The 25,063-nt window shown below is 39.7% G+C and overlaps 1 protein-coding gene and 1 long non-coding RNA gene across 2 annotated transcripts in view; one reads left to right on the top strand and one right to left on the bottom strand.

The window, feature by feature from the left end:
• LOC126048201 (uncharacterized) overlaps window positions 1-25,063 on the top strand; it is a 566,030-nt gene that overhangs the window by 139,081 nt on the left and 401,886 nt on the right. The gene's annotated exons all lie outside the window — the stretch shown is intronic.
• CRYL1 (crystallin lambda 1) overlaps window positions 1-25,063 on the bottom strand; it is a 62,315-nt gene that overhangs the window by 13,420 nt on the left and 23,832 nt on the right. The window contains exons 4-6 of the mRNA XM_049822840.1: window positions 19,144-19,305; window positions 14,861-15,055; window positions 6,992-7,097 (exon numbers count right to left, since the gene is read on the bottom strand). Coding sequence (XP_049678797.1) covers window positions 6,992-7,097; window positions 14,861-15,055; window positions 19,144-19,305 — 463 coding nt within the window. The remainder of the gene's footprint in view (window positions 1-6,991; window positions 7,098-14,860; window positions 15,056-19,143; window positions 19,306-25,063) is intronic.

The following is a 25,063-nucleotide window of genomic DNA, read 5'->3' as shown; positions in this document are numbered from 1 at the left end:
AACTAAAGCATCAGTGTGTTATCAACATCATTCTCACATTAAAACCAAACCACACTATACCAGCTACTAAGAAGAAAATTAACTCTATCTCAGCCGAAACCAAGACACACTCCCAGTGTGAAATGTCAGTGGAGACTAGTGCAATCTTTAACTTGGTTTCAGTAATCAAGATCAACCCTATGCTGCAAGCCTTAAGAAGGCACTTGAGCAATGGGGAACACTGCTGGAAAAATCACTTTGCTTTTCTACTGCAAATTCAACATTGGCAAATATTTGACTCCAGGTGTTTAGACTTAGGAGTCCTTTGGTCAAAGGTCAGGGCTATTATTGCAAATGTGGATGAGAAGAGCACTTCACTGGAGCATGGGGAAGAAGATGGAAAACAAATATGACAGAATCACTTTAACTTTAATCCTTGTTGATACTGCCTGGGGAGCAGCTTAAGCTGGAAGAATTGCCATCCGTAAACAGTGTGAGACAGATAGGGCAACACCAGGGAGCTGGAGAAACAGGAAGAAGATGGCAAATGGGGCTGTTAAAAACAATCAGTCTCTCTCCTTGCATCCAGTTGCTGTGCCCACACTGTGCCCCACTATCTCCAGCTGCAGAAAAAGAATGACACAAGATGTATGTGGGATAGAGAAAGAAGGGAATCAGCTCGCAGCACAGGAAAGACAATAGCTTCCTCTTGTCTGTGTGCTTTGTTGGCTCCCTTTCTAAACCTCCATCTTCCTTGGACGCTCACCTCATCAATGTTGGAGAGAAGCGGCTGTGGGAGAACGCAGGTGTTGCAGCAGGCACCTGAGAACCATGAATACAGAACAGAAATACCTCCAGGGAAGGTAGGAGTTCCCTGAATCTTCCTTTCCACATGTTTACAACTATGGCGGAGTGTGGAAGAACAGGAATGAGTGAAACATTCTAAGGGAGTAGTGGATATAGGATTATAGAGATGAAAAGGGGAATACTCTATCTTCCTTGAAAGTCCCAAACTCACTCAGCATTTATGACTTGTACAGAATAGTTACAGGAACATGTTATCACAAGCTACACAAGGGCATTGATTCAAGGCTCTTTAGCTGTATCTAGGAAATGCAAGGCTCTTTACACCACCAACAAAGGAAGAATAAGGTACTGCTTATTTAACTTCAATGAGAGTCCAGGCAGTTCCCAAAATAGCTAATGAACTGTCCCACAAGAATTTGTTCACATAACTACACTTTGGGTTTGCAGGTCCTTACCCGAAGGACTTGCACTGGTGTGGTGCAAACATGGGTATCGGTGAAATGCCTCTAGTTGCATCATCAAGATAAACGAGGCATTGATGAAGTAAAAGGAACTCAGGACAGATATTTAGCTTAGAAGCATGCATAAAATGATCCACTGCCCTGAGAGGACCTCTTCACAAGTGATGTTGATAAACATAAAGGTGATGGGAGTAGTAGGAAAAAAGAAGGAGAACATGACAGTATAAGATGGAGTACAGTCATGCGTTATAGTATGTAAGCATCTTCAAGTATCTTAGCTTCTTGTATGCTAACTCTCATTGCTTCTTCTTCATAAGACAGGCATGAGGGCTGAAGGATGCAAGCAAGCAAACTTGGTAAACCAGTCTGGCAAGGACACTACACATGGGGCAAAAGGAGGAAGGCACTCAGATGCTTGTGATAGAAAACAAGAGACAGGAGCAAGTGTTACTGGCAAGGACAGGGAAAACACCAAAGACAGAGAGTGTCTCATGATACTGAGTATTAACTTGATGACTTTGAACCTGATGAGCAGCATAATAAGATACTGTAATGACTCAAAAAGAGTAGGCGAGATGGTCAAGCCACTGATGCAATAGCATCAACAATCTGAAAAGATTGGGGTGGAGTTGATTTTAGCTGGTAAAAATCTAAGAAGAGGCTGCACTCAGTAAGACTGACGATGAGCATGGATGAGAACAGAAAAGAAGGGGCATATTTCAGGAACATCACAGTGGAATTTGTCATGGTTAGGTTATGTTCAGAGAAAAAAAGTCCCAACCTCTTTGTTTTGCTGACAGAGGGATTACATTTCCAGACATTACAGCTCCAAGGAAAACTTTGTAAATGCAATCCTATCTTCATCAAGGGTGTCTGAACATAGATGCATGTTCTTAGTTAGGGTGTGAATTCACAGGACACTTGCTACTCCGCATTAATTCCCATATGAATTCACTCAAGACTGCAGTTGCATGAATACTTTCAATTACCCTAAGACAGTGGTAGCACCAAAAAAAGTTTTCTTCTCACTGTCCCTGTGTTACCATCTCAACAGCAATGCACAAATATTTGTGCAGGGCTGCTGTGAGCTGGATCAAGGAATTAAACTGAGTTAATATGAACCACTTCTTTTATTAGATCAGTTTCAAATCTGGGATGAATTCCTCAGCCTGAGCCACTTGGTGACCATACACATTCTTTTGCTAGTACAAGGGAAAAGGATGTACCAAGATGTGTTCTTTAGACACATCTATAATGACTTGAGCAGGAAAGCATTAAGAATTCCTGTGCAAAGTCATGTGCTCCTTTCAGAAGGTGGAGGGAACCGCTTTACACCCAAGTGTCCATAGAAGGAAACTGGTGGACAGCAGCCAGTATGTTGGAAAATTCACACTTTTGCTTACTGCACACAAACTTTTTCATACAGAAAAGCCTTGCAGTTGCATAGGGGCAAACAACAGTTGTAGGACTATAAACTGCTTTCTTCAGCCTATTGGGAAATTAATTGAATGTGTGTAAACATGTATGAGCTGGTGGGTTCGTGAAAGAATGTTTTTGTCTGATTATGTACCACTGTGATATTTCATCTCAGTAGTACCCTCTTACAAGTATTCCTGAATTAAGTTGAGGTATTTTATTATCCTAAAACGTAACATGTGAGTTGGACAGAAACAGAAGTAATCTTCCTTTTCTTAGATTTTACTACCTTAATGTAGAGATCCTCACGCCTTCTTCTTACTAGCTTGTGGTACAAAAGCTCCTGAACTGGGTTAAAGCTTGGTTTGCTCCCTATATGGCAGCATTAAAGCAGCAGCCATAGCAGTGAAAATAATCTCTGCTTTTGAACCAGCCAGCATGCCTGCCTACAGTAATTGTTAAAAAACATGCTTGGCTATGTTTTGCTCAAGCCAGACAAGAAAAATTTCCTTCCTTTGAACCATGGCTTATGATTGCCCCTCTCCATGTTTTGTGCTTTTCATACAGCAATCATTCTGCTCTTATCATCCAAAACCAATTCATCTGGCAGGTGCTTCTACGATAAGCAAGCATTCCCACTTTCAGTAAGAGAAATACAATTTTGATCATGAAGCCTCATTCCTAGGTTACCAGGTATTTGCATTTACATTATAGGGACCATACATGATCCCCAATTTCCACACAACTCCTGCAGACACCTGTATGAATACCACAGTGAGTAATAGGTAGAATATGATCCTAGAATGGTGTTTTTATAAATGCAGTAGAGAAAATAGCAACAAAGATCCTTCAACCTGCCCCTATCCAGCTCTTCTGCTAATATTAGCGGTTTAGATCAAGATTAAATTCCAATTATAGCTCATTAAATAACCCACTAGTAAAGTAACTGATCTAAGACAGCCAACTGTGAAATATATATGAAGAACTTCTGCTGCAAACATGTAAAACATAGTATGCAATAGTCTAGCCTCCGGTTTTACAGATGATTTTTTTGCAAGGGATTAAAAGCAGCTCACAGTTCAAGAAACAAGAGATTCAAGAGATATAATCTTACTGAGGCTGGATCATCTTCAGTATATTCACAGAGAGCCAGGTCCATATACAGGAGGCACATTGTGTCTGCTGACGTAATCCCATGATAAGTAAATGGGTAAAATTACTCTAGTGCAGTCTATTGATGTTCCTTGTAAAAGACTTAACAGCATTTGTTGCAATGCTGCCATGTGAAATCATAAGATGACTGACTCAAAATACAGATCTTACTGAAACCAATGTTAATTTTATTTACCAACAATCAACATTATAATATTATGCAATTTGGACATGCTTTTTTCCCCCCAAAGGGGTTTCCTTCCTGTCTGTTGCAATTCAGTTCTCCAATTGCTGTTGCTGCTTCTGCTCCTTTTAGTGACTTGACGCTGTCATTTTATTCCACGTTCAAGGCTGCTGGCTCACTGCCATATATTCAAAATTCCTAATATTCATGCATGGATCAACGGGTTATCTAAAGTGGCCTGGATAACAGCTCTTGGTAGGATCATTTATGAATATGAAAGAAAGGACAAAAGAACTAACACAGGGGAAACCTGGCATTAGCACATAGGAAGTTCATGGGAGGATCTTGATGTATGCATCCCACAGGGAAAGAAATAACACTGATGTCAGAAAAAAAAATCAGTGGAATAATACTCTTTATTCAAAACCAAACAAAAATATCACAACACTCTTACAAAACAAACAAGCAAACAAAAATCCCAACAAACAACCCCCCCAAAACTTCATCTTCCTGCATCTCCCACAAATAACACAATTTTTCTCTCATGTGATTCCTGTGTCCCCAACATCCTTCCTCACCGATTAGCAGAGAGTTTAGGATTGTGGGTAATTAATACCTTACGGCTGTAAAGAAAGCTGCTGTGAAGTTGGTGAAGCTGCTAGACAGGCTAACAAACAGGACAGAGGGGGGTTCTTATCTCTATCTCCATTTCCCTCCATCAATAACAACCAGACACTATTAGTACAATGCACCAGAGCGGGTTTTCCTGGGCTATCAAGAGGAAGTCCATGCTATTCCGTATTATGTGAAGCAATACTGGGCAACCAAAGAGAAGTTGGCACTGGTACGAACCATGACCATAAGTCATCATGTGTCCTGACATCAGCAATTTTAATTTAAACTGTCTCTGATGAGAGCAACAGCCTGAGTCAGCCTGCCAGCACATAAAGAGGAGCAGCTCTAGACTCGGAGACAATGCATCTGCAAGATCAGGAGTGAAGCAATACTTCTCATGATCCAAGTTATTGAACAAGCCGACAAGGTGCTTTTGCATAAGTGGAGCAGTCCACAAGTGTACCAATTGTGTTATTTTAGGGTTATTTTTAATTAAGAAGATCATATAATGTTAAAATAACTCTACAGGTATATTTTGGTTCAGTATTTTGCAAGACCACCACAAGACTACTCTTCCAGTTTATCGGTCTCTTGGAGTATACTTCATAATTTTTCTTCCTCTGATCTGGAATACTAAAATTCCTAACAGAAGGTAGCATTAAATCCAGAAGCTGGATAATCTCTGCCATAAATAAGCAACCTACCAGTTGCATATGTTACCTAAAACTGGTTTGAGATGGGAAATTTCAGAAATGTTTTTGTAACAATGACTACTTCTTGATAGGAGGAAGGAAGCTAAGCTGGACCATGATGGAACATAGAATGCCAGAGGGCACTCCAAGAAGAGCATCAAAACCAGCCCAGATGACTTATATGTTTCCATTAATCTCAAGTAAACATTGTTTTAGAATTAAGGAGTCTAAAACATGGATAAAAAAAGGATTCACAAGTATGATTTGATCTCTAAAATGGATTAAAATTTTTTTGGTATTAACAAGCATTTTGCTTAACTGCCTCTATTAAAACCAAACCAAGTGACTCTAACAGAAGACCCAGTGCATGGACAGTTCCTGCAGAGGATGGCATGGCAGTTTAGCAGAGTGATGGGGGCAGGACTGGACAACCCTGGCCTGCAAGACTCCAGGTAAATTGCTGTCTAGTACTACGTGCACCTGTTCTGTTCTGTGTGAAGAATATATATGGTTTATATTGACTAAGTCCAAAATCACTAAAGGGAGGACTGGAAACTGCCAGATGTTAATAGATCAGAAGAGGGAAACCTTTAGAAAGGAGCCTCTATTTAGAGGATGGATGTTGTTACCTAACAATGCACAAAAGCAAACACTTTGTGACATTTAATTTACTGATATACAACCGAACTGACAAGCTGAAAGACTCTGGTGGAAGATCCACAATTCCACATTTATGTCAAAATTGCTTAGTCAGCCTTAGGAGACCAACGTTTCTGCCAAGTTAACTAACCAACAAGTAGACATAAAATAATACTTGTAATTGCACACTGATACTTTATGATCTTGGTTTCTTATTTTTATTATTAGGCGTTGCAGTAGTGCCTAAAAGATCCTGTAATGGAGCAGGGGCCATGTACCATGGCAGGGACCATACAAAACAATAAAAGACACAGCCCATAACATAAAGATCTAAAAATGTATTTGGTTGATCTTCACTTCTTGAAGTTTTCGTGTTTTGTTAAATTCATTGCTCAAACCTTTGTAACCCTGATCTGTAATTTTTATTTCATTTTATGCAATTGACTTTTTACTTAGCTGGGATTCATGTATACTATTCCAAAAACATCTAAAAATCTGTCTTGACTAGGCAAGACAGATGTTGAACTGTTACTCGACTGCTTTGTCAAGTCAACTTTGTATGCACAGTATTTTGCAGACAGAAGCAATTTTATTTCACTTAGGATCTAAACCAGCTTAAAGCAAGTCAGCTCCGGTGATACTTACACTGAGCCTTTGCTACAAATTCTGGAGAAGAAAAAAACCAAAGACAACCCAAAAAAGCACACTCATGTACAGAAAGTGAGTTTCTGTTGACACTTGATTATCAGATGGGTACAGAAAGGTTTGCAAAGCACTGGGACAAATCTTGGAAAAAAATGAAGTACACAACTAGCGTTTCAATGATTTGTCATCTTTCACCTGATTACTTACAACAGGATATTCAATATCCATTTCCTTCCATCCAACCTCAAGTTTTAGATAAATTTTCCTTTTCTTATCATTACAGTAAAGAGAGAGACGAGTCATAGCTGCAGCAATCCTAACCTGGTTTGTTATATAACATTTCCAGAGTCTTGTGCCATGTAAGCCTTTCCTTCACATTCATATAATTTTAAACTACCTACCTTCTGCATTAAGATGCATGGTCTCCAGAGGTCCAATAAATGCATATCGCATTCCCAATCCATCAGACATTACAAGGTCTAGATCAGTAGGAGATATTAGTCCTTCCTAAGTAGCAAAAGTAGAACAGGAAGGAAGATGTGTGAATGTTTGGTTTTAATGCAAAATTGCCTGCTCCTTGTATATAATTAAAAAATTAAAGTAGTTATAAAAACTAAGGCTAGAAACAGCAGTTAGCTTGCAAACAAACACAACTGTTTGCCAGAAATGTCCACCTATTATGCAAGCCTTCCTATGGTTCAGTACAAACACTCATTCACATCTCTGGGATTGCTGTACTTCATAATCCAAATACACATTGATACACTTTGACAGTACCTTATTTTTAAATTTTTAGATTAATACACTTTTTCATACAATATGTACTATTAGTACACCCTAATTTGCCTGATACTTACTACTTACAATAAGTCATGTAATAAAACTAAATCGAGCTGTTTATGTTAACATACTTTTATCTCAGAAACTGAGAATCAGAGCACACAGAGCAAACGTGACGCTCTTCATAGCACATGACCAAAAGAGTTTATACCAAGTCGAAGTACTATACCAGCCCTTTCAACACCTCCCTTCGCACTCTCTTAATTTTGGATTTTGGGGCAGTCACAACTGGCAGAACAGGGGCACAGCAGTGGGTACTGCTCCCGAGGCCACCTGCAAACAAGGCTGGGACTAAACATGCAGGCAATGCAGCTGCCACTCCCTTCCACAAAACCCATTGCGCATTCAACCTACCCAGCCTCAACCTGCCCAGGTTCTCGAGTCATTGCCAGCCTCACATCTCAGAGCTGGCAGGATACGGAGCATGCAAAATGAAGCATTTCTCCTGTTAAAAGTTGGGCACTGCTGTTCCACCCACGTGCTGTCATTTACCAGAAAGCCAACGCCCCCATCAGGTTAGGGCAAGCACACGAAGGCTTGTAAAAAAAAATGAGTTACAGTTCATTAGCTTAACAGATTTAGTTGAGAAGAATAATATTTATCATATGAGGTTGTTTTCCACCTACCAGAAAGATATGGATGAACTAAAGACCTGTTCTAACCACTTCCATCAGATAAAGCTTGGTTTCAGGAACTTGTCGTCTTTATTCCCAGAGACATAAAAACATTTTCTTCCGGTTAAAAAGGGGGAAGAGATGCTGAACTGCTTCTCATTTGTCTTCTCACCCTACCTTGAGGTGCTCTTCCCTCCTCAGTGCCTCTTTCTCCACAAGTCCCTTTGAGCTGCAGAATACAAGTAGGTATACTCATCTGCTTGGCCAAAGGCAGGTCTTTTTCTGTTAACTTCCCCTCTCACAGGGTCCTGTCTGAATGCTCCTTCATATCACAGTGATCAGCTAGAGTTACAGACCTGCAGGACAGCTCTCCTGACTTCTTGTAGACATTGACATCTGAGCTAGACAGTTAGACTCTATAATCACTAGGGAGAAAAAAAGAAATCAGTGTCCTAAAGCAGGTATCTAGAATAGATGAGTTGTGTCCTAAAAGGGCCTAGTTCTCCTCACTGAGTGAAAGATGGCTAAGGAGCTCGGATGTCAGTATTTACATTGTAGAAATCCCATCTTAACCGAGTGGAATCCCACTCACAGTACCTTCCCTGTGTTCATCAACTATATCATCTACTGTTACTTAAAAAGAAAATGATAAGCCAAGGACCAACATAACTTCTACAGCTTGCCACAGACATCAAGTGTCATTATCTCAGACTTAAATAGAGCCTTTTACAAGACTCAACCTCAAGTCTCAATCTGTTGGTAGGCACTGCTCCTACCAAAACCAAGCCTGGCTGAATCCGTGTTGCAGGTGGCTTTTGAACTCTATCTTGAAAAGGAAATGATAATGTAATTACTAAGATCTACCCACCATACATGGTACACACAGCTCTAGTAACAATTTAATTAGACATAAAATGGCAGGGATAAGGAAGCATTATTTTCTTCAATTTAAAGGTAAGGCATAGGTATGGTAAAGCATCTCGAGGCAGACCAGAAGGTCTGCATAAAGACAGGACTAATGCAAACCTCAGACAGCATTCAGATTACAGACCAGCATCAGTGTAACTAACACAGCCACCGTACATTCTGTGACAGTTTTTTCCCCTGACATGGCAACACAACTTCTCTGAACGACATCAGCAAAGTCAACAAAAGCACTCTTCTGTTGGGAGTGCTTCAGCCAAACAATGAGTTATGCTGGTAAAGCTGTGCTTGATGAGTGATTCCCCCCCATTTGACATGGATTTGTGGACAAAAGATTAACCACAAGTTCCAGACATGCATTTGAAACACAGCAGCAGTTAAAAACTACAGTTAAAACTAAAGGTAACATTAAAGAGTTAACAGGCTCTTGAAACACTTCAGAATCATTGCAAATTAATTTTCAAATTAAAACCTGATTTACTTCTTTTGATACTGTAGTCCTCAGCTTTGGTACTGACATTTGAAGACCAGGTACCTTCAGAATCATGAGATAGAGTGCTTTGCTCTTGGCCTTTTGACTATAGCTTTTGACTTTAGCAGCTGCTAAAAGGCAAAAATGGCTGCTACCAGAAGGAAAACATGACAGATCCCTCCATTTGAGGAATATATTATTCTATACATGTGAGCTCAGTTTCTCCTTGTCACATAGACCCTCTTAAAGAAAAGTGTTTTACTTTTTCTCTTCAGAAATGAAAAACGCGTAAGTGAGAAACAAGTTAGACCATCCTCCCCTAGGGAATAACCCTACTCCCACTTTGTTAAGATCATAAATTGGTGGAATGATTCAGCAGGATGGGTGCAAGGTCAGCAAGGTATCTTCCACAACGATCTGTGTTTATGCTAAGAAGTAAACAAGAAAGAGTTCCAACCCAGTTTCATTAAGTCTAGGTGTGAAACAATCTTCCCAAGGGGATTTTTCATCCTCTTCATCCCTGGTAACCCTTCTTGCAAGCCCTCCCCTCGAGCACTTGTCAGAGGGAAGAGAAAGTGTGTTGGAGCTCACCAGAAGCTTTCACAGCTACAAAATTAAGTTCTTAATTTAAAATAAATTCCACCAAAATCCTCAGTGACCCCAAGGGCCAGTCAAACCTCAATATCTAAACTAGTTCAGGATCCTCCACACTTCTTATGACACCATTTATATACCACAATCTCATCTTCCTGGAGATTTTAATCTCCTGTAATGCCACAGTATTGTCCTAATGCTCCTTTGGTATTTTATTAGCGCTTCTCGCTATGCAGGGATGCTTTTTTCCTTTCCAAAAACCTGTGGCGGTTCTGCAGTCTCCACCTTTAGGCCCTGACCCAACCTCCCTGGTTTTAATCAACAGTCTTTACATCTGTGAGTCACACCCACATTGCAATTTCTGTCACTGACTTGGTTTGTAATCATATTAAATGTGACATGGCCAAAAAAAAAAAAATAAAAATCTTACTTTTTCTGATACTACCAATTCATCATGTTCTCCTACTCACTCCAGTGAGTTATTTTGGACTCCACTCCCTCCAGGACCACATACTTTATTGTCTCCAAATTTGCCACTTCACCCTCTATCTCCCAAATCCAGTATTTTTTTTTTTTCTGATTGCCACTAATATATGCATTCTCTCTCAGCAGCACTTGTTACACCCTTCTCTTCACTATCACTTTAATCAAATCACTTTGATCCACACCCTGATGAGATCTTACTCCAGTCCTGTCATTTTGAGCATATGACTTTTCTCCTAGATCCCTCTACCAGCTCCATCTCTTTCCATTTCATCATGTTTGAGAAACTTGTTGTCCCACACAATTCACACCTCCTTACTTTGCTGGCTTTTGTCTTCCTTCTTCCATGGCACCCTCACTCACCTCACCCTGTAAGAAACACTTCGTATCAACACTATTTTTATCCCTGGCCCTTATAAACTTCCTTTTATGATATCCCCCTTTTATGGGGCACTGTAACTAGATGTTTAACCTTTTACCTTATCTTTGATCTTTTGGAAAGGTCCTCTGGATAATGCTATAATATAATTAATAATAAGGCATTCAGAATTAAAAAAGGCTTGCCAGCATTTAAGGACTGCCAAGCTAGTCACCTGAGAAGGGAGAGGTACATATATTAGGGACTGAAGCCAATGCACCCGATTGCTGTGAAAATGAAATAAAATAGACACACAGCCAAACCATGACTTTATTTTCCAGAAGACTAACAAAAATGGCAGGGCTGCCCATTCTTCTTGTCTTTTACAATGAGTATAAACTAAAAGAAAACCCACTTTTAAAGAAAAAAATATATTAAGACACTACCAAAAGCTTATACAGAGGAAAATACAGACTCTAAAGACACTTATCATATGATCCATCATGCAAAATAGTCCTAGCAGGTTCTTAAAAGCAGCTGAAACTCCTAAATTAGATCAGGACTGAAAAACCACCATGTCCTCCTCACTATCAGTGTTGCCGTATTTCACAACCTCCTTGCAAATTCCAGCTGATGCTTAGAAAAATAAGCATCAGCTTCCACTTTTTTAACAGTACATAAGTACTTCTACTGGAGAAACTTCTGCTCATTTCTTGAATGAAGTAAGCTCAACTGACCAAAAAACCCCAAACCCTAAAAAAAAACACAAAAACCAAAACAACAAAGACTGTTTTGGTCCATGCAAAAGTGTCGAAATTTGGACTACGATACAAGCATATGTGCACATGTGTGCATGTTTAAGATCACTCCCCTGCCATTACTATAAATATTTTTTGAGGGGAGGATGCAGATGAGAAGCTTTTGAGCTCATATCTCAGCAAAGTCCTCAAAAAACCCAGATATTTGTTTACATAAAGGGGCTGATTTAAGATCGTTTCAAGTGGCTTCAAAACACCTGGGAGACTGCTGCTATGTTTCTCTCCTGGTTCATACATAGCATTTATATCTGGAATATTTATGTTCTTGTTATGTGGCAAAGAACTGATACACTGCAGTGCAAATACAACAGTCCTCCAGAAGCAACAGAGATTTTTCTCTAGCACTCACCATGTTAAAATTAAAGAAAACTTTTAACAGAAATAGGAGCACTGATCAGTTTATGACATGTAACTGTAGGCATCCATAGATACTTGTTCAGACCTTTACAACCACTAATAAAAGAAGCTTGAAATTACATTTTATCGTTCTGCCTCATTGTTATTTACAATAGTCAAAAGCAATATACAATTATTAGCATCAAAATGCCACAGTGTTCGTAAGAATGCCTGTGCTCTGCATCCAAGCTGACTTGGATTGCCTCATCCAATATGCACAATTTACATATCTAATCACAAAAGGATTAATAGCATGGTCATTTTGGACAAGAATGCTTTATTAATATGTCCCTCCTGCTAATATTTGTACTTTATCTTCCACCCCCAGTTCTTCTTAGGGTAATGAAAACTTTTGTTACCAGAGGGAATCAATGTGAGTAAAACTTGATTTTCAGGAGCCTCTCAAGGACCGTGAGGTGGGGACCCTGAAGTTTTCAGTATTTTAACCCTCTGAAAAGTGACTTAATCAGAAGCAAGAAGTATTTTTCCCCACTTTGAAAGTGGAAAACACCAAAAGAACATGACTTGCAATAAAAATTACAGAGTTGGCAGCACAACAGTAGAAACACAGAAACTGCCTCGGGCCTGCAGTGATTCTCCTCCCATCAAAGGCAGTGTGTAGCCTGAAGTCACACAGCTGAAACTATATACCTTTGATAGCTGCTATTTGTCCAGGCTTTTGGAATGGAAACACAGCCAAAGTTGTTACAGTTTAAATGTGTATTTGCCTGAAAATCAATAAAATTATACAAAAACAGAACAACTTGGAAACTTTGATGATGCACAACAAAAGCAACTTTCATTATCTGTCACTGCTTCAAGCACTATTTTGTAACTATTCACATACCACCACCCACACAAAACCATCCATACAGGTTCATACTAAAGGTTCATCTCAGATCAATACCTCTTTTCCAATAGTAGTCCATGAAGTATTCTTTCACTCTTTCCATAACTGAAGACCAGAGAGTGATACTTTCAATAGCATGTACTGTCTCAGCTCCCAGCAGTCCAGTCTTTGAGACTGCAACAGCTGGAGGTTGCTTTCTGCATGGTTTTCCTCTAACAAGAATGTGTCTAAATGTTCCCTGAACCCATTCATATTTAGCATTCTAGGTTTCTATAGGAGTGGCTTCCACAATTCAGTTTATGCCTCTCAGAGACATGAAAGAATCCTACTAGATTTTTGAGGCATTACTTCCCTGGATACCTGTGCTGACCAAGGGTATTGTATCAATACGCCTACACATTATCAGGCTTATGGGTTCAGTTTCCCAATGACTCTTTTAACTCTTTCAAAAGACGGAAGGTGTAAGTGCTAACTTCCATTTCTGCAGTATTATGCTAGTTGCTGTGTAAAAAGGTGCTTAAGTCAGTATTTCATCAACTTCATATTTAAGTTTTGGGATTCTCAGGTAAGTTCCATTTCTCCTTCACAGTCTGCCATTACTCATTTACTCTTTCCTCCTCCAAAAATCTTGTTCTTAGCATGACTTGTTCTACTGCTACATCAGATCCCTTCCTTTCAAGGAAAGGTTACAGTGTGGGAATCTCCTTAACAGTGAACATTGCAGTTCAGCTAGCTTTTTCCCTGTGAACTTACCTTCCTTGTTTGCATTTTTTAGCAGTTGTTTTTACATTTTTATTCTCAAAAATCCTTTTTTCCCCAGTGTTATTACGGTTTCAAAAATAATTTGGAGGTTACTGTACTCTCTATGCTGTGTCTTTCAAAATGACTACAGTTTTCTGAAGGTTTTTTTCTTATCATATACTTAAGAGTTTGTATTAACTAATTTAATAACAGAAACCTTTTCTTTAATTTAAAGAGACATCTCCAGCAGAATATCAGTTCCTTCCTAACAACATTGTTCTAATTATTGTTATTATTCACCACCTCCTTTATTATTATTCACAACCTCCTTGTATTGTGTTGCTAGAGGAAGCTAACTACAGGTAAGCAAATCAGTTCAGCAACTATGTTTAGATACTGCTTTGGAAAAAGAGATGCTTTGTTTACGATAAGTTAGTATTACCTTAGTTTTAAGATCTTTACTTATATTTGCGTGCATGGTTGTTTTAAACAGCTTGAAAAATCAAAACACTCTCCACGACAAAAAAAGTAAGCCCTGCTCAAGCCCAGCTGAATCTCTTCTCAACAGAATAGCAACAGACTCATAATTCAGCTCTTCCTGATGAAAGATCAGGATTTGCAGCAGAGAACAGGTAACTGGGAAAAGCTGAAGGGGCACAAACAAATGATTCTCAGCTAGAAGTCTGAATGGGCAGGAGGAGGAGAAATCTGTCTTTACCTACAAGTATCAAATAGCTGTTGAGCCTATGAGTGCAATTCCTGAAAGGCTAAAGAGAAAACCATTTAAAATATTATTTTCATAACCACTGTACAGTAGGCCAGCAACATTCAGAAAATAACGAGACAACCTAGAAAAAAGAAAAAGCACTATTCTGATTTCTGTGCTTTTAAGATTGTTCTTTTGATTGTCACAAAAATGACAGTATTCTGAAAAGACAGCAGGATAAAGGATAGTTGTTATGATCGTATCACGTTGGTTTTGTCAGTCTTTGCTATTTATAACTGACATTATTTCTTACTGTTTTTAATTTACATGTTAATATATAGTTCATGGTCATAAGGGACAGTTTAACAAAGATGACACAAATTTATAGGAAATTTAAAAATACGATCTCGCTTGTCACATCTACAAAACTGGTAGTGTGTGTGTGTGTAAAATTGGAAAAAAAAATATACATACACCCACAAGTCTCCAGGCTTCACTTATCACTGCATACTGGAGCCGATTCAGAACAAACCCCTCAATTTCTCTGTTTAGTTTGACAGGAGATTGACCAATCTTCTTCATCAGAGCATATGTTCTTTCTGTAGTAGAAGGATCTGTTTCTGGATGAGGAACAATTTCAACCAATGGCACAAAGTAAGGTGGATTTACCTCAAGAAGAAAGACAAAAGAAGAATGTCAACTACCAACAGATTAACAGTACAAGTTTATATAAAGCATCTTTATAGCTTGCTACTAGCGTGGATATTTTCCAGTGAACACAGCAAGACTGCTCTTTAGACCCTGAAATACTTCACCAATCCAGTAAAAGCTGGTGTATTAATTCAAATTAAAAAAAATAATTAATGTTGCATTAAATCTATCTCTCTTTAACCCCAGCAAAGTTCATGGAGCTACACTAGAGATGATAGCACTCAAACAGTACTAGTGAAGATTTCATACTGACTTGAGTAACTGATACTGTCTCAATATTCAGGCTGTTTGTTATTGTAAGACACATGGTCACCACCTGTCTTTCCAAATGAAACAAGGCATTTCCTTTTAGATATTCAGGAACTTTAGAACAAAATTATTGTTAAACACCACCTGTAAGATGGAACACTTAATATATAAGCTACTACTGGCCCAAGCCTGTAAATATATGTAAAACACAGTAACCAGATACCACATAAAGCACACTTTGAAAAAGTTGCAGAACAGGTCACCTTCAAACACTGTACCTACTTTAAAAATAAATTAAGGAATTAACTCTCCCTGACTCTTCCCAAATATAATTTCTCATCAAGTCAAGACCTTTGTGTAATGTATTTTTTAAGTAATAAACAAAAAATTCTGAAGAACATGGAGAAACAGCTAAAAGTTCTTCAGGTCATACTGCGTGCATGCTCTTTCCAGAAGCAGCAGTCCTTCAGCCATATTCTTAAGGTGTTAAACTCAGCTCTTGGTCTAGTTTCCAGGCAATACAAGGAGCTAACATGTCATAAACTACTACCAGAAATAACATTGACATTTAAAGGATGGTAATTAAGTACTGATTCTTTCACCATGCTCCCTTACAGTCAACTGCTCTTAACTGTGCTCACGTAAATGCAAGGACAGGATTTAGTCACAGCAACATGCAAGCAGTCTTTCCTCTCCGTATGTTCTTTCTTTTCACTACTTACATCTGCTCTAGCTACTGATGTAACACACTTCATTCCCTTTGGAGTACCTTGTGTTCCAACATAAACTTTCTCACATTAGTCTCTTCGGCAGTGCCACCACCAACACTGAGAATAGCATGATGGACACCATCACAGGCGTGGTACCAGGCAAATTAGCAAGACACAAAACACTGCAAGCACCAAGAAGTTCTCTGAAGGCTTTTCTAACCCTTAAGTACATCACAGGTTCCAATCAGGAAGAGGACAAGTTAATTGTTGATAGAGACTGAGGCTATTATAAATTTCTTCCAAGATCAGTGTTGACAGTCATTTTATTGAAATATTCTATTTCATTAACTTGGCATGGGGAGTATATGGGTGTGTTCACGAGCACACTGAGAAGACTTAGGAAGACAATTTTTTAGGAGTGACATAGTAGATGTTGGCAAAAGCTAGAAGTGGTAAAACATGGATGAAACTGGGGGTGGGGGAAGGTTTCTAAAAATGAGAAGGGCAATGCAAAGTCTTTCTTCAGGGAACAGAATTGCTTACCTTACCCTAACAAAATGAAACCTAAGAAAGGATATGACAAAGTAAACACAGGGAAAGAATTAAGCTATACAAAAGCTGCCAACAAACATCAAATTCATTTTAATGGACTGTTAATAAGATTGGAGCAAAAATTAGAAGACAGCTTCCAGCAGGAATAGCAGAGTTAAAGAAATCTAACAGATATAGCTTAATACATTTCTAAGGTGATTTGATTAGATCGTTTCCTGTACAGCAAGGGACTTCACTCAGTGGCACATATGTCCTCTAGTTCCATATTTCTAGCTGTGTGACCTAGCAGGCATATAGAGTACATGAGAAATGAATCGCTCTTCTTTAAGAGTTCATAGTCTTCTTCATCAGAAGATAACTTCTACTGATACACTGCCTGAAACTGCTTGCAGAGAACAGCTGTACCTACAAGTATTGCGTGCATTTCTATCATACAGCTGTGCTATTGGATTTAATTTATTTTTTCATTGAACCTATCACTATGTTAAGCAAAAGAATGAGTTCCTTCTGCCCTTTGGGCATTTAATTTCATTTCTCCTCAACACGCTCACCTGTGCTAAAGGCTTTACAACTTTAGCTTTTAATTTTTCTGGTCTATCAAATTCCATGCTTCTTGTTTTCGTAGTGTCTTCCAGAGCTGCTCGCTTCCTGCAGCCACCATTCCCCATGTCCTACTGTCACGTTCAAGATGTTAGTAAGGCCATGGTTAAAAACAAACAAACAAAAAAAATCAACAAAAAATACCACCAAAAGCCAACAACTACTACAAAGCAAGCATGTTACTGATATGCAGAAAGGCCCCTGGAAGAGTACACTGGCTCAGCTTCTCCAGTACATTCCCTTTTAAGTGAAGCTGAGATTACTAAAAAAATAGTCTCAGTGGGATTGCAAAGCCATTTCAGAACAATTAGACATTTTAAGGCACTCAGAGTATTTGCTTTGGAAAATACTTATATCCCTATAACAGCAACCTAGAAAATGTTTACGCAGGGACTAGCTACCTTTCCAGATCTGATAAAACCTGGTTTCAGAAGTGGCTCCTATAAAGACTGCAGCTCAGAATAAACAAGTCAACTGGTACAGACCAACTTGGGAAAACAGTAAGAAAGAGTAACGTAAAATCAAAGACTGACAAACAGACAATAGACAGAAGCCCAGGAATGGGTTAAAAAAAATAATCAATCATAGCTATAGTTACTTAATACAGGAGTCTAGAAGAAACATTATCTCTTCTCTTGCACTACAGAAAGTTACAACCCTGGAAATACGAGATAAGGAACTACTGAATTTTAGACTGGAGAAAGGCTAAACCTCAGCGCAGATACCTACTTTGAAGTTTGACTTTTTTTTAATTAAAAGGGGTTGAAAACTAATTATACAGAAAGAAACCAATCCTTTTGTTCCTCTTGCTTCCCAGTCACCCCAAGGCACAATGGTGGCGGTGGAGGAATGTCAGAAAAGGACTGACCAAATGCTTTGACACTGCAATATTACGCTACTGGTAGCTGTAGGGACATTACAGTAAAGGAGGGCTGTATTTTTGTGTTCACACTACCACTTTTGAGCATGCCCAAGGAACTGATATTTACTTTACACCCTGAGGGATGCCCCGGAGAGACAATATGTAGTTACCAGTTTGCAGGCAATAGAGCAGCACCTTCCTCCACATACTGCAAACCTTTGTAACAACAGTCCTCTTAACTGATCTGTCAAATATCAGACTAATATTAGACTAACAAGTTCATTAGCTATTGAGTAGTGGAAAACAGAAGCAGTAAGAATCCCAGTTACCAAGACAAAATGCTCTTCCGTGCTGAAAAGAGACGTGATAAACTGCTGTCTGGCAGCCCCACAGACCTCTACAAAGGCTCACAAGTGTCCTTTAGCAATTTGAGGTTCTGCTGCCACCTCTAGTCAAGCCATTTCTGGACCACTGCCCTGTCCCAGCTGGTTTCAAAGCATGCCGATTCAGCTCCAAGTACAATTTGTTCCATTTCATCCACCTGCTTTTCCTCTTCAGGAATACTGCCTCTGCATCAGAAGTCTGAAGAAACCAGAGTCAAAAGCTTCCATCTGTCATTGACATTACCTGACAAGCACATTCAGCTCACTGTTTGGATCCTTACTGTTACTCAAGAGCAGCTGAAAAAGTATACTAAAAAAGACTAACGATGCCACAAGAATAAAGTAGGGGATTTTACGTGCTTGTCTTCAAAACACAGAATTCCTATATTTTGAGAGCCAGTAGTTTGAGTAACACACAACAGTATGAGCGCAACAGCTTACACAAAATGTATCTTGAGCCAACAGTATGAAAGATGCATACGTCCTCTCAATTTAGTAGATGCTGCTGCTCACAGCATGACCAAACTAAAGTTTTTCTGATAAGTCAGGCCCCTGCACACTAATGATGGCATACAAGCACTCCACATATCCTTCTGTATCTCTCAGTCTGCAAGGAAGAGTTTGGGATGCAGTTTAGTTGAACACTTGTACTACTACTACCACAATAACAAAACATGCCATCATACTTACAGGATGCGACACAATACACTGCTTAACATGTTTAAGGCCAGTGAACAATTTGCTGGGTAAGAGACAAGAGGTCGAGCTGCTCAAGATAACATTGTCACCAACAATAAGATCTAACTGACTGAAAATCTTCTTTTTCAGTTCCAGGTTCTCCGGAGTACATTCCTGGAATAAAAACAAGAATCAGTATTAGAAGTCTTCTAGTTCAGTAGTATTTATCCACACATTTCAGACTTCACTGATCCCACGTTGACACCTAGGAATTCAGCACAAACCATCTATTTTAATCAGCCTAGATATACCAGTGAGCCATAACACAAAAATACCTTCCCACATACAAAGAAATGGAAAGCCCAAAGGTTTTTCTATAGCAGAAGATGGACCACCACACAAGATTTAACACAAAACAAATGATTTTGCTTTGTCTAAAATACAGACTTTTACTCATGCACAGAGATAACACAGTATGGAGGAATAAGACCTGGTATTCATTTTTTAAAGAGAATCTCACATGATAGAACTCTGTATTCTCTCTCAGACAAGATAGAAACGAATAGGTGTATCTCAAAAGAAGACAAACTTACAAACTCCAGAACTACGGCAGGAGATTCCAAGGTACAGTTCTGGAACCTGCACTGAAATACCTCTCAGTGAGCCTCACATTTAAAAAGCTTAAATATCTTCATTCATTTAAACTCTGAGAAAGATTTTAAGTAGAATGCACACTATCAGAACTTCTCCCAAAGCTACTGAGCATGCTCAGCTCTGCAGTACTGTGTGAAATTTCACATATATGAGACAAGAGCCACAATCTACAGTCACTAGAATTTCAAAGTTATCCCCAGGAGCTGCCTGAAGGACAGCATGCAGAAGTCCACCAGTCTGGGAGCAATGAGGAAATGGGAGAATAACTACAACAGATCCCACCATCAACAGGAAAGACTTCAGTCTATGAGAACAAAACAGGGGAATAAAGCCACCTTGTTCTCTGGGATTTTTGGAAGGGTTTAAAAAAATCCAAACAGGATCCCAGACTTGCAAAACCTCAGCTTTCCCCTTTGAACACACAGAAAATACTTGCTCTTTTCCAACTCTAACCTTCTCCCACCTGTCAGTACTTCACTCTGTCCTTCCTGTTATGCCAAACTGCACGAGGGTAGGGGAAAAGGCTATACATTTAATATAATCCAAAATTTACATTTAACACCTGCAGCTTCAGACAGAGTCTGTGGCAGGCATGCCCAAGGCCAGTTTTTCACCCAGTAAATGGGTTAAAAGTAATCTGAAGTCTTAAAAAATAAGCAAGTTGCATGGAACAGTACTAAAAGTTCCACGATGCAGAAGAGATAAACAGGGTCATTTAAGAACTCCAAATAGAGCCCAAAGTAATAGACAGCCTTATCAAAACAAAATGATACTCTGCTTATAACCAACAAGCAGGGATCCTGGAATTAAGTTTAAATAGTTTCTTTTAGTAAAGCCAAAGATGAAGAGAACTCTGCAGATACTGTTCAAGCTAATAAAAGAGTTGCTCTGAATAGGTTTATTGTGAACTTGAAACTCTAAGCCTCCTCTCACATCAGACGATAATCAAAAAGGCAAACTCAAATCTGCTGGAAACTCAAACCTGCCACAGTTATGTAAGGTTTCTGAATGGGCCATTTGCTTGAAGTTTCTTGTATAGTGTCACAATTGTATTCAGATTGTTGGACCACTGCAATAAAGTTTCTGTCCTCATCAAGCATGCAATTATTTTCTCAGAGACACCAATTCCCTAAAGAACAGGGGGAAAATTAAGCTCTAAACAATCCATTAAGCAGGAACCTCACTTGCTGTCAGTTATGGAGCCCGGAGAGGTCTGAAGCTATTCTGTTTACCCTGAGAAAGAGAAGATCAAACAGTAAGCAGATAAGATACGGGTTTAAAGCTACCACAGTCTCTCTCAAAGAATCAGTGAAAAAAAGGTTAGCATACACCTCTACGCATTTTAAGTGACACTGTATATTTCTGTGCCCTTTTTTGTAGAGAAGATCACACTTCTCATTTGCAGTGAACAGTACACCTTTATTCCAAGACCTGAGCACCTGAACAAGGTTGCTACTAATCTGACTTCCAATTTAAACTTTATTACACATCTTTTCAACAGCCTGATCAGAACATGACAGTTGTTAATTTTTAAAACCCACCTCCTGGAAGAGTTGTATTGAATTAAAGGCTTAAAGGTAGTAGGCATTACGCTGTTCAAATACACGTTCAGAGAACACACAGCAGCTACTTGACCAGCCTATGAACTCTTAAAGAACTACACAAAGATAAACACATGCTAGACTCTCTCCCTAGCAGATAACACTGATACCCAGACAAGGTGACTGACGTCTAGTTGGCCCCAATTAAAAAGTTGCACTCATATGACACAACCCTTTGAATGCCAGCACATGGAAAACTAGGGAGTTTTATCTGTTTCAATCCAGTGTGTTTGTGTTTTTGTACAGGCATTTCCCACCATGCTATCCACCACCTGTGCTCCCATACATGCCCACACTCATCTAAGTGCGCTACTTCATTTACCTATATTTAAATGCTGGCATATACCCAGGTTCTTCCTATCCATTCTCAGATATGTCAAGGTAGCAACTCACCTGTACCAGCTTCTAGGAAAACACTTCCCAAAACACAACCTTGCCAAGTATCTTCTCCTTACACTAGCAATGGGAATCACTGCCAGGGCCGTGGATTTATTAGCACCACGAGGTGAAAGAAACAAAGCATGGCCTGAAGTAAAGCACTGCAACACAGTCGTGTGGTCCTAAAATAAATGGTATTGTCCTCTACAAGCATGGCCATATAAGATGAAAGCCAAAGATTTAAATTGGCATTGAGAAGGTCAAAGATTAGCACCCATTCAGCAACAAGCAAGCCATTTTCTGAAAGATTATCTGGAGATGCTGTCACAGGGAGCAGCATCGAGCCCTCCCAATATCAAGTATGAAGTCTGATGCTTTATTCAGCATAAAGAATTGCTGAATAAAGAAGTTTGAAAGCCACAGCTACACAATGATGAGTCCCACGTCCTGACTAGATTCTGGCTGCTGCATATTCAAAGCATAATCAAGAAAACATTTTTACCCTTGCAATCTTAATATGAAGATTTATAATGTAAATTCCTGCAAATGAAGATAGATCAATCTTGAGCTCTCCTAGACCAGGTTTCCTAGACCCCTCTTCATTCCAGGATTTTATCACATGCCGTGGGATTCTTCCAAGCAGATTTTGACCTGAACAGGCTGAAGTTGTCTCCCCCGAAGTCCAGGGCTGTGATCCCACTTTTTGTCTTGCTTCTCCTCTCAGGATCCTCAACTCCATCATCTCATGGTCACTGTAGCCAAGGCTTGCCCCCAACCTTCACATCTCTAATCAGTTCTTCCTTGTTTGTAAGCACGAGGCCCAGCCCAGCACATGCCCTCTTCTGCTCCTCAACCACCTGTGTCAGGAAGTTATCATGAACGCTTTCCAGAATCCTCCCGAATTGTTTGTGCTCTCCTGTGCTGTCCCTCCAGCAGATATTGATGTGATTGAAGCCCCGCCATGAAGACAAGGGCCTGTGAATGTGAGGCTTCTTCCAGTTGTCCAAAGAAGGCCTTTTCTTTCTGATCAGGTGGTCTGTAGCAGACAGCTACCACAATGTCTTCCACCTTGGTGGTCCTCTCAATCCTGACGCATAAGCTCTCAACTGGTTCCTCATTCAAAGTAAGGCAGAGCTCTGTGCATGCTAGCTCACATCTTAGGCAGCTATTCCTCTCCTACCTTCATCTTGCACCACCTAACCCCCAAGAGCTGTACTTCACTGCCATGATGCAGCTGCTACAGCAAGAGTGGCCTGTAGCCTTGCCCTAACCACAACCGAGGTAGAAAATTATTTTCAAGAGTTCCATGACTTCCCTCTTCCCAGTAAATTCAATAGGGCTTCAAGTAGCAGGTAAACTGTTTAGGAGCCATAACCACGTTCACTGCTACAAGTATGCTCTTCATTTTCTGCAGTTAAGTGAAGATCTCTGAACATGCCACACACCCTGGCTCTGTTTCTCTATACACATAGCATTTCAAGTGGTCTCAGCTTTTCAGTGCTGCGATTTAGCTGACAATTTTCAGGCGCTCCTGTAGAACAGTTCCCAGAGTCAAGTGACAGCAATCCTCTCCTCTCATAGAATGAAAGCAGAGCAGCAGCTTTCAGAGCACCTGTCTCACAAGCTAGACCCAGACTGTCAGCACTCCTGCAACAGGAACCACAATACACAGCCAGACCCAATACACATAACAAATTATTATATCAGAATACCGGTTTTGCTTCCAGTATTATTTTTAACCATAACAATTTAGTTCAACTACCTAAAATTTTTCAAGCATTAAATAGGTTTGGTAATTTCACAAAATTCAGCATTATTACACATTTCAAATGCAAATACCTGACTGCAAGTATTTTGGACTTTCCCATCATGGTCCCCCCAAAATGGCAAAGTAGTTTTAGATGGTTATTCTGACACACTTTAAAGATGGATAGTATGTGGATATACCAGTATACCAGGATATTAAGACAAGGTGCCAAATAAAAATGCATTATTTCAAACTGCACAGATGATGGTGGGAAAACATATTTACTTCAGTCTCTTTTTAGAAAGTGTTACTACCCTCATCTGAGGGTAAAAGCAGGGCCAGCAGCTTGTCAAGAGACACACACTTGCTTACCACTGTATGGGTTTGGGATGGAGCACAGAAACGAGATGTGTACACACAGCTGTTACTGAAGGAGACCCCAGGCACACCTTTTGGTGTGGTGTCAGCATTTTGACCAGTTAAAATGAGGAAGATTAGAAGAAAACAAAAACAAAAACAAAAACCCCAAACACAACCCTCCCCCCGCCCCCCAACAACGACCAACAGCACAGACTCTGATAACAAACAAGATTATATTAAAGCATGACTAGAACTCGAGCCCCCAAGAGCTAGGGTCAGGGGAAAGCAGGGGGAGCAACCTGGCTGCGTACCACAGCAGGGAGGAGAGGGTAAATGGGACTTGACCCTGGAACACTTGGAGGTGATGCAGGAACCCAAACCATATGGGATGTACACAAGGGAACGGAAGCTCATCAGGTTGTTTGCCCCTTTTCCCCCCCTGCAGATATTTGTTCCACATACCTGGGTACACAACTTCCTCCAAGATGGTTTCAAGCATGTGTCCAAATACCAGATAGTTAACAAAAATATGTTTGGCAACAAAAGACCCATTAGATGTAAAACAACCTAGTTAGCCCAAAACAAGCCACACGACCTTGGCAACCAAAGCTTTATTTTGAACCTGAACAAGAAGTGGTATCCTGTAAGCCAAGGGCAAGAAAGCAGGATAAGGACAGCAGCTTCTTTAACTGAAAAGCAGACTGGCAATTTGTTAATAATGACAGGGCCACATTATCACCATTTGACACAATTATAAAACAATATAAAATAGAAAGGCATGGGAGCTTCACATCCTGGGGCTTCAGTTACAGACTTTCTACAAGCTAGGTATGCACTCAAGTAATACTTAACACAGGGGAGGAGAAAGAATCACATCACATCACATGAGGATTTTAAGAACAGGTTAACCCCTGTTTGACAGACAGTTGTCTAGGTATGACTGATCCTGCCTTGGGGCAGGGGGTGGACTAAGTAACCTCTGAAGTCTCTTCCAGTCTGATTTTGGATAACTCTGTGGTTGGTAGGGCAGCAAAGGTAAAGGTGAATCTTCTGATAAAGTTAGAATCTTCTCATATGCTGCGGTGCTGAGGAGCAGAGGACTACAGCAGGGGAAGGAACCCCCCTGTACGAGTTTAACTCTGATTCTTAGGGTTTGAACTTGTTTAAATTTCCATTCAAAATATAAAGTCTC

The sequence above is a fragment of the Accipiter gentilis genome, chromosome 19 (genome assembly GCF_929443795.1).
Source record: "Accipiter gentilis chromosome 19, bAccGen1.1, whole genome shotgun sequence".
Lineage (NCBI taxonomy): Eukaryota > Metazoa > Chordata > Aves > Accipitriformes > Accipitridae > Astur > Astur gentilis.
This window is presented reverse-complemented; position numbering and strand designations above follow the sequence as displayed.